At 37.5% G+C, this 9,264-nt stretch overlaps 2 protein-coding genes across 2 annotated transcripts in view; one reads left to right on the top strand and one right to left on the bottom strand.

Moving 5' to 3' along the window:
* Positions 1-7,014, top strand: part of LOC106880672 (protein phosphatase 1E) — a 77,865-nt gene extending 70,851 nt beyond the window's left edge. Inside the window, exons 5-7 of the mRNA XM_014930721.2 lie at positions 3,169-3,312; positions 4,344-4,440; positions 5,036-7,014. Of these exons, the coding sequence (XP_014786207.1) occupies positions 3,169-3,312; positions 4,344-4,440; positions 5,036-6,372 (1,578 nt within the window). The 3' untranslated portion in view covers positions 6,373-7,014. The remainder of the gene's footprint in view (positions 1-3,168; positions 3,313-4,343; positions 4,441-5,035) is intronic.
* The window catches only part of LOC106880674 (DNA repair protein RAD51 homolog 3), a 107,263-nt gene that overhangs the window by 94,797 nt on the left and 3,202 nt on the right, over positions 1-9,264 (bottom strand). The gene's annotated exons all lie outside the window — the stretch shown is intronic.

Below are 9,264 nucleotides of genomic sequence, written 5' to 3'. Positions count from 1 at the left end.
CCCCCCCCGTGATCTTAAACATGGAGGGATTGCCGCCAATTGTAATTTGAGGTAAGAGCAACTTTATTTCGTGCCTTACAATAACATCTGCTGCGCAAAAGACTCTCGAAAATGCACTGCTAAAATTGGGGTGGGTCTAGTATGCTCGTGTATATATATTATGCCATCAAATACAGTGTGTGTGTGCATATATATACATATATATATATATACCCTTTTTTTTTTTTGACACTCCTTAAAAAGACCATTTCAATACAATGGCCCTTCTCTCTCTCTTTTACTACATCCATCTCTCTATCTGTCTGACTATCAGTCTATCTATCTATCTATCTATCTGCCTGTCTATCTATCTATCTGCTTATACATCTTCCATTGTCTCCAAAGCCTCACCCCAAAAAAGCAAAAAAACAAAACAGTGTTCTGTTATAAACAAAACCTCCAAAAACACCTGTTTTATATAAATAAGCAAGATCTCTGTATTCTCACAGAATTATATTTGACAAGTTCGAAAGCGCTAATATATGTATAAAATAAATGAAAGAAGTTATTCCAAAATTCTGACGACTTTTTTTTTCAATATTTAATTCTGTACATCACACCTAACACTTTACACACACACATATATATATATAAGGGAGAAAGTGGGATGTATATATGAAGAGTGATTTAGAGGGAAAGAGAGCAATTCTTACTTTCTAACATCAGTTTTATCTTCCTAAATTTCTGTTTGTATGTCAGTCTGATTGTGTGGGTGTGAATGTGTGTGTCTATATACGAGAGTACAACTGTTTAGACAACATGTGTATATATTTATATATATATATGAGGATGTATATACGTATGTGTGTGCGTGTGTGCATTTCCATAATTCTGTAGGTTTTTTTCTTTTTTTACCCAATTCTATGTTTCGACTTGATACCAGATGTGTCTTGCTTTTGATTGTCTCTGAATAATACCAGTAGGGCAGGGCAAGACTGAGTTGTGGTTGGTATTGTATACAGGACCATCTGAAGGTACTTGCAACTCAGACAGTTGCCCAAGACATCGTGTGTTTGGAGGTACCATGTTATGTGTTTTGGAGTTTTGAAACAAAGTGGTGGAAAAAACATTAATAACAAATAAAGCAACAATTATTAAATTTTCCAAGGCACTGCCCCAGCCTGGGCTAAGTCAAATTATTTGAAACAATAAAAGAATTTTTAAGCTTGGTATTTATTCTGTCAGTGCCTTTTGCCAAGCCGCTAAGTTACAGGGATGTAAATAAACCATTACTGTTTGTCAAGTGCTGGTGAGGAAGAAACACAGATGAAGACACACATAGATGTATATATCATCATCATCCTTTAACGTCCGTTTTCCATGTTGGCATGGGTTGGACAGTTTGACCAGAGCTGGAGAGCTGCACCAAGTTCTAGTCTGATTAGGCTTGGTTTCTACAGCTGGATGGTCTTATTTATTGAATAACCAAGTTTACTTTGCTGTAGAGAGTTACTTCCCTTTAGGAACTAAATACAACAGGGAATTTACTATGTACGAACATACACACATACGTACAGGTGAAGGTTGGCAACTGGAAGAGCATCTGGCCATAGAAAATTTACCTCAACTTTTCCTCATGCTACCACATAGTTCTGGGTTCAGTTCCACTGCGTGACACCTTGGGCAACTGTCTTCTAATATAGGCTCAGGTCAGCCAAAGCTTGTGAGTGGATTTGGCACACAGAAACTGTGTATTTCAGATTCCAAGATATCAAAACTTGTCAAACTGTAGTAACAATGGTTTTGCTATGGAATGGTGAAACTATTTTTGGGTTTTCTGAAAAAGCAACATTTTGGACTTACAACACTTTTGCATAATAGGAACGATATATAAAGTAAAGACCCCCCCCCTCCTCGGTCATAAATAACCATGGGATTGCACCTAGAAAGTTACCCTCCAAAGAAAGTACAAGTCCAGGCAAGGTTGTTTTTTATGGAAGACCAGCAACCACCCATGCATACAAGCCTCCCCTCTCCAAGCCACCGGTGTTGTCCAAGGGAAAGGTAAAGGCTGATACAACTTGGCACCAGCTGAGTGAACTGGAGCAAACATGAAATAAAATATCTTGCTCAAGAACATGACACACGACCCAGTACGAGAATCGAACTCACAAGTCATCGGTCATCCACCTACCAGCTATAGCAGAAGACATTTCCCACACTTGCTGCTACTACTAACTACTACACACTCATCCAGCTCAAACCCAAAAACCATATGCTTAACATGTGCTTATTATTAATCTCACTTGTTATATTTATCTAAGTAACAACACATTCTAGACACACTAAAAGCAATACTTAGTAAATTATCACTGTCCACATATAATCTTCTAAATAACTTGGTTATGCTGTCCCAGTTTTTTTACTTCTTATTTTTATTCTAACATCAGCAGTTTTGCAAGTCTTAACATATTTAGGAGCTCAGGCATTAGAAATATTGCTGGAAATAATTATAACTTTTATCTTTGCTGTCTCACTTGTTTCAGTCATTGGACTGTGGCCATGCTGGGGCATCCCCTTGAGTGGTTTAGAGCAGTGGTTCTCAACTATTTTTTTGCCCATGGCCCCTTTTCTGATACCTATTTTACTCTACTGGACCTCCATAGCTATGTTCATATATATATATAAGTATATATATACACACACATATAGATATATCATCATCATCATTTAATGTCTGTCTCCCATGGGTTGGATGGTTTGACAAGAGCTGCCCAGGTAGAAAACTACACCAGGTTACTGTGTCTGTTTTGGCACGGTTGGATGCCCTTCCTAACACCAACCACCCCGCAGAGTGGACTGAGTGCTTTTTACAAGGCACCAGCGCAGACGAGGTCAGTTCTGGCATGGTTTTCATACAGCTGGATGCCCTTCCAAATGCCAACCACTTCACAATGTAGAATGGATACTTTTTCATGTGATACCTGCACTGGCAGGGTCATCAAGTAACTTTGCAAGACAAGGAATTTTGAGAGGGGTGGGGGTCATTGGAGGAGGTGATCTTGTGTCAGATGACACAAGATTAGAATGTGACAGAGAGACATACAGGCAGAAAAATGTTTATATTGTTGTTGTTGTTGTTGTTCTTGTTGTCGTAAATAACTTCATGCTAATAATTTATATTTGCAGAAGCTGAAAAGTGGCTCCACAGGTATAACAGCACTGATTCGGGGGTCAACCATCTATGTCAGCTGGTTGGGTGACTCTCAAGCTGTGCTGGTACGCAACAGTCAGGTGATAGACATGACAATGCCCCACACACCAGCCAGGCAGGTAAGACTAGTAGCAACTATAATATATACGATCTATTTTAACTACTCGTTAGCATCGTTAGCATACTGGGCGAAATGATTCGAGGCATTTCTCCTATACTTACGTTCTGAATTCAAATTCCACCGAGTCAGACTTTCTCTTTATTCCTTTCGGGGGTCGATAAAATCAGTACCAGTAGAGTACTGGGGGTCAGTGTGATCGACTTGACTACTCCTAGTCATCATTTATTTTTTACATTTTACTTGTTTCAGTCATTCAACTGTGACCATGCTGGGGCACTACCTTGAAGAATTTTCAGTTGAATGAATTGACACCCAGTATTTAAAAAATTTTTTTAAGCCTGGTACTTATTCTATCAGTCTCTTTTGTCAAACCGCTAAGTTATGGGGATGTTAACACATCAAACACCAGTTGTCAAGTGGTAGCAGGAGACAAAGACACACACACATGCATATAAGATGGGCTTCTTTCAGTTTCCATCTACTAAATCCACTCACAAAGCTTTCGTTGGCACAAGCCTAGAGTAGAAGACACATACCCGAGGTCCCATGCAGTGGGACTGAACCTGGAAGCATGTGGTTGAGAATCTAGCTCCTTACCACACACCACACTGTGCCTGTGAGTATAAAAAAAAAACTGCATCCTTCTCCCATCAGTCACCATCAGTCATCATCAATCTTCATGAGATTACTTTTTTTAGTCATTTTCAGACTCTAGCAACTTTCTATGGTTCTCTTTTATCTTTTACTGGTTTCAGTCATTAGACTGTGGCCATGCTGGGGCATCACCTTGAAGAACTTTTAGTGAAAGGCTACTTTCAGTTTCCATCTACCAAATCCACTCACAAGGCTTTGGTCAGCTTCAAGCTATAATAGGAGACACTTGCCCAAGGTTCCATGCAGTGAGACTGAACCCGGAACCATCTGTTTGGGAGGCAAACCTCTCACCGTACAGCCACTTCTTACCATGTGCCTTATGTCTCTAATTAATATTTTTTAATTTTTTTATAATATATATAAATGTCTTTTCAGGATGAAAAGAAACGAATTGAAGATCTTGGTGGCATTGTACTTCTTGTAAGTGGTATCAGCCGTGTTAATGGTAACATCTCCGTATCAAGGGCAATTGGTAGGTTGACAATTTTACCACACACCCACCTCTGAACATTTTTTCTTATTAATTTCTAGAAAAAAAATATATTAATATGCTTTCCGTTATCAGCATGCAAAACTACATTAAAGTAGATTTTTTTTAAATCCTGGTGAAAATTTGACATCTTTCAAGTGGTTGGAACAATTTTTGAAAAGATCCATCTCCAGTGTAGCATACCTGATTCTCATGCTTTCTTAAATACTGCTGTCTGTATATACTGTATACACCATATAAACCATTCTTACAGAATGCTGTGTGTCGATTACTTCGACAATTAATGCTATAAACCATTGCAGGTGTCTTTTGAGGCAAGGGACATAACTCTGCTTGCTTTAGTAATTTTTTCATCGGCCTTCAATACTTCATTCCGTGTCTTCCTGGGTCTCCCTTCTTCCACAACTTACCCCCACTTTAAGTGAAATGTTAAAGGGTTAGATGATGGTCGTGGTGGTTGTGGTTATGATGATGTTGATGGTTCCTTTTTCTAAAGATTTTTCCACAAACTAACACTTTTTTTTTTTTTTTTAAACTTTTGTGATAAACTTACGTTGTTTTTTCTTCTTGAACACAGGTGATGCTGACCAGAAGCCGTGTATTAGCAGTGATGCTGATGTGATTACATATGAAATGAACGGGTCCGAAGATTACTTGATGCTGGCGTGCGACGGTGCATGGGACTACCTCGAAAAAAAGAAGTTGCCCTATCTGGTTTACAATCACGTGCAAAAAAACAACGGTCAGTTCTCGACCGTGGCCGAGAGCTTGATCAAGTCTGCGAGGGAGAACGGCTCCAAAGACAACATATCGGTGATCGTGGTGTTTTTCAAGGAAGAGCTGTCTGATCCACATTCTGCCTTCAACCATGCTGTTAGGGAAAACGGGGAGAATCAGAAGCATGATGAAAATCCGAATGACTCCCCGATGTGGGGCAGCAACTGCGATGCATCAGCTGCTTCGTCTTCTCCACAGCAACAGCAGAGGCAGCAACATCAGCAGTGTGGGAATCCAACAGATTCTAACGGTTGCATGACTCACGAATCGGAATCAAAATACGACAGCAATACTAAGGTGGTAGTGAGTCGCTCGCAGAGGGAAAGTACTGCCAGTTCTTCCGATGGCAAACACGAGAAAACTTTCGAGAATTCAGCAGACCTTGCAGATTCTTCGCAAAGTTCCAGTTTATGTTCGTCTCTGATGAAGTTCTCCAATCAGCAGCCAGTCTGTAGTTGTTTGAAGAGTCGCGGGGAAAATAATAGTCTACTGAGGTGTCGAATGTCCGGTGATGTTTGCTTGAGCACCTGTTCAAAATCAAACCCTCGACACTCAAGTTCCATATATTCAAATGGTTATGTTTCTCTGAGGAATCCCCTCAGCCAATGGTGGGACGATGTTGCTTTGTGGCGGAACATTCAGCTTTCGTATCGATGCCTAGCTTTTGCTCAGAAACACAACCTTTTAAGTTCTTTCCATCTGAAACTTCCTGACTGTCTAACTTCTTTGTTAAAATTGCCTAACCTCCGCAATATGTGTTCTCTGTGTTTGATGGAAACTTTGGTTGCTGGCAGAGGGAAAACTGTGCTGACTTTGGGCCAGCACCCATCTTCACTACTGCTTTCAGAAATATACCCACAACCAGCTACCGCTGCTGCTACTACTACTACTACTCCATTCGATTATCATGTGCTCTGCCGTAAACACCACCAAACAGTAGGGACCAGTGCTTTGTCTGGTGACGCTGTCAAACGCCTCCTCCTGAAATTTTCTCCGGATGCTGTTGTTGCTGCTGCTGCCGTGGCATTGCAGATGCAAACTGCCATGTCTCAAATGTTACCCACCCCCTGTTGTACGTCGACTAATATACCACGTTTGTCCAGCATCGGACCCACTCTTCTCTCAATAGCATCGTGACAAATTGCTTTTAACTGTGGCATATAAAAACATCTCGCTCCCCCATTAAACAAAAGTTCAAATCCATCCTCAACTGAGAGTGGAGTGGAGACGAACAGACAGACAGAAACTATGATTTTTGTTTTTGTTTTTTTTTTTGCATGTTGTTTTGTTTGTTGTTGTTTTTTCTATTTTCTATTTGTTTTTTCTTTGTTAACATACTAATTAGCATATCCATTGATGAAGGAAGGTGTGAACAGGTTGTATGGATGCTAGGCAGGGGGAAGGGGCTGGAAGATTTTTTTAATCTTTAATGTTTTTGTTGTTTTTTCTCAATCAAATTAATCAAAAAAAAAAAACATTTTTTAAAATTTCTTTTTTTTTTTTTTTCTTTGGTAACTTAAAACTTTGAGCATTTACATTTGTTCTTCTTCTACCAAAACTACTTACATCAGTAAGTTTGTGGGAGCACTGCATAGAGTTGTTGATTAACGAGTGTTTTATTGATGGACGGACACCACAGTACTGATTTCCAGTCCTATCGTGGCTTGTTAGGAGAACAGAAGACATCATCAGTCGGTAGGCTGCCATGCTGTCTTACCCTAGAACAGTCACGGACAACCCATAGCCTGTGGGACTTTCTGAATGGTACACCTAATGAAAAATTACTTTCAATTTTTTCCGTAGTGTGACTTGCTTGATGATAAACCATGTCTCACGTGCCCCCACTTCTCATAAAAGATTGCCCAGTGCGCTGGCAGAATCGTTAACACGCCAGGCGAAATGCTTAGTAGTATTTCGTCTGTTGTTATGTTCTGAGTTCAAATTCCGCCAAGGTCGACTTCGCCTTTCATCCTTTTCAGGGTCGATAAATTAAGTACCAGTTGCATACTGAGGTCAGTCTTATCTACTAGCCCCCCTCCCCCAAAATTTTGGGCCTTGTGCCTAGAGTAGAAAAGATTATTATTATTATTTTAGCCTCTCTCACCTCTACCTCCATTTTTCAACATCTTTCGCTTCTGTGTTTTTTACACCTCTTTCATACCAGTCTCTGATATTCCCTTTTTTTAATCTCTTTTGTAACCTTTTTAATCTGTCTTCTCCTTGTCCCCTTTCTTTGTCAGTTTACCTAGTCTCTTTTCCATCAATTCCTCCCTCCGTCTCTCTCTCACCTCTTGATTATATCTTGTCTTTCTCATCAGTAGCAGAACCCTTTTCTAGTTCTCCTTTATCGCTGTTTTCCCACTGTTTAGCTACATATTAATTAAAACTGCTATGAACCCACCATCCATTCATATAAAGCAAAACACACACAAATTAATCTGTACATACACACAGTCAAATACATACAAACACAACACACGTGTGTGTGTGTGTGTCTATAAAATTCTAAATGGCAAAAGAGATCAATAGAATAAGTACTAGGTTTACAAAAAATAAGTCCTGGGGTCGATTTCTTTGACCAGGGGTTTTCAAACTTTTTGACTTGCGGACCCCTTTATATTTCAGGCTTTACCTTAGCCCCTTATAAACGCTTATGAAATTTATACATAAATATTTGCTTAAAATAACATATATTTTTACATTTATTTACTTAACAGTATTTAACAAATAGGTTTATTGCCAATTAAAAGATTTCGATTAAAAAACATATATAAAATCAAATTGCCCATAAAAAGTATTTGCTGTCCACAGACCCCACTGTCTTGTCCTTGCAGACCACAGTTTGAAAACCCCTGTCTTAGAATAAAACCCTTTAATGTGGTGCTCCAACATGGCCACAGACAAATGACTGAAATGTGTAAAATAAAATAAAATAAACAAATAAGAATGTATGTAACACACACACACACACACACAAGCTTATCCATACATACACACTAACCTAACAATTTGAGGGCATTTTGATGGTGGCGGAGTGGTGCTGATAATTCTTTATATAGCGTGTGTGACTGGTTACATCTGCTCCTACTTCTCCTTCTCGTTCTCCCACAAATACATTAATAAATACATTTAACAAAAATAAAAAAACCTCTCAGGGATTTTCAGTGTTTGTATTAAAATAACCCTGGAATGTCCTTTTGTTGTTGTTTTTGTTGTTGCTGTTGTTGTAATATGAATTTTTGATGAAAGAAACTTTTTTTTTTCTTTTCATGGGCATATGTGTGTGTGTGTGTGTGAGAGAGAAAGAGAGAGAAAATAATTTTCTTTGGAATATAAAAATAGAAAATAGTTGTTTTTCTTTAATAATTGTTTTTCAAAATCTATATATATATATTATATACATATATATATATATATTGTGTTTATATGTATTTTATATATAAAATATATGTATTATATCATTTAGATATATATATATATATATATTATATATAAATTTCTATTATATTATATTCTATTATATTATATAGTAATTCGTAAGAAGTTGTTTCTCAAACAAAATACATTGTGTAGACTGAATATATTCATTATAATATAGTAAAATAAATATAACTACTTCACAAGATGGATTTGATTTGAGAGAGAGAAAACCCAACACTCAAGTCATTTTCATCTGAAGACTGACTGATCCGTTTGCCCTAAAACTTCGGCATGGAACAGTTATTATATTTATCTGCTATATGATATATATATGAGATATATATATATATATATATATATATATATATACATATATACATATATATATTTGATAGTTTTTTTTTGATAATTTTTTTCTTTTACTTACCTATCCAGCTTCCCTCAGCGACCTTGGATTCTGGAATTTATTTTATCCATGCATCTATTTATATGTGTGATACATACATATATATATATATATATATATATATACACATACATATATATATATATACACATATATATATATATATATACACATATATATATATATATATACACATATATATA

This window comes from Octopus bimaculoides, chromosome 26 (genome assembly GCF_001194135.2).
Source record: "Octopus bimaculoides isolate UCB-OBI-ISO-001 chromosome 26, ASM119413v2, whole genome shotgun sequence".
NCBI classification, from domain to species: domain Eukaryota; kingdom Metazoa; phylum Mollusca; class Cephalopoda; order Octopoda; family Octopodidae; genus Octopus; species Octopus bimaculoides.
The sequence above is the reverse complement of the archived record's forward strand: the minus strand, read 5'-3'. Positions and strand labels throughout refer to the sequence as shown.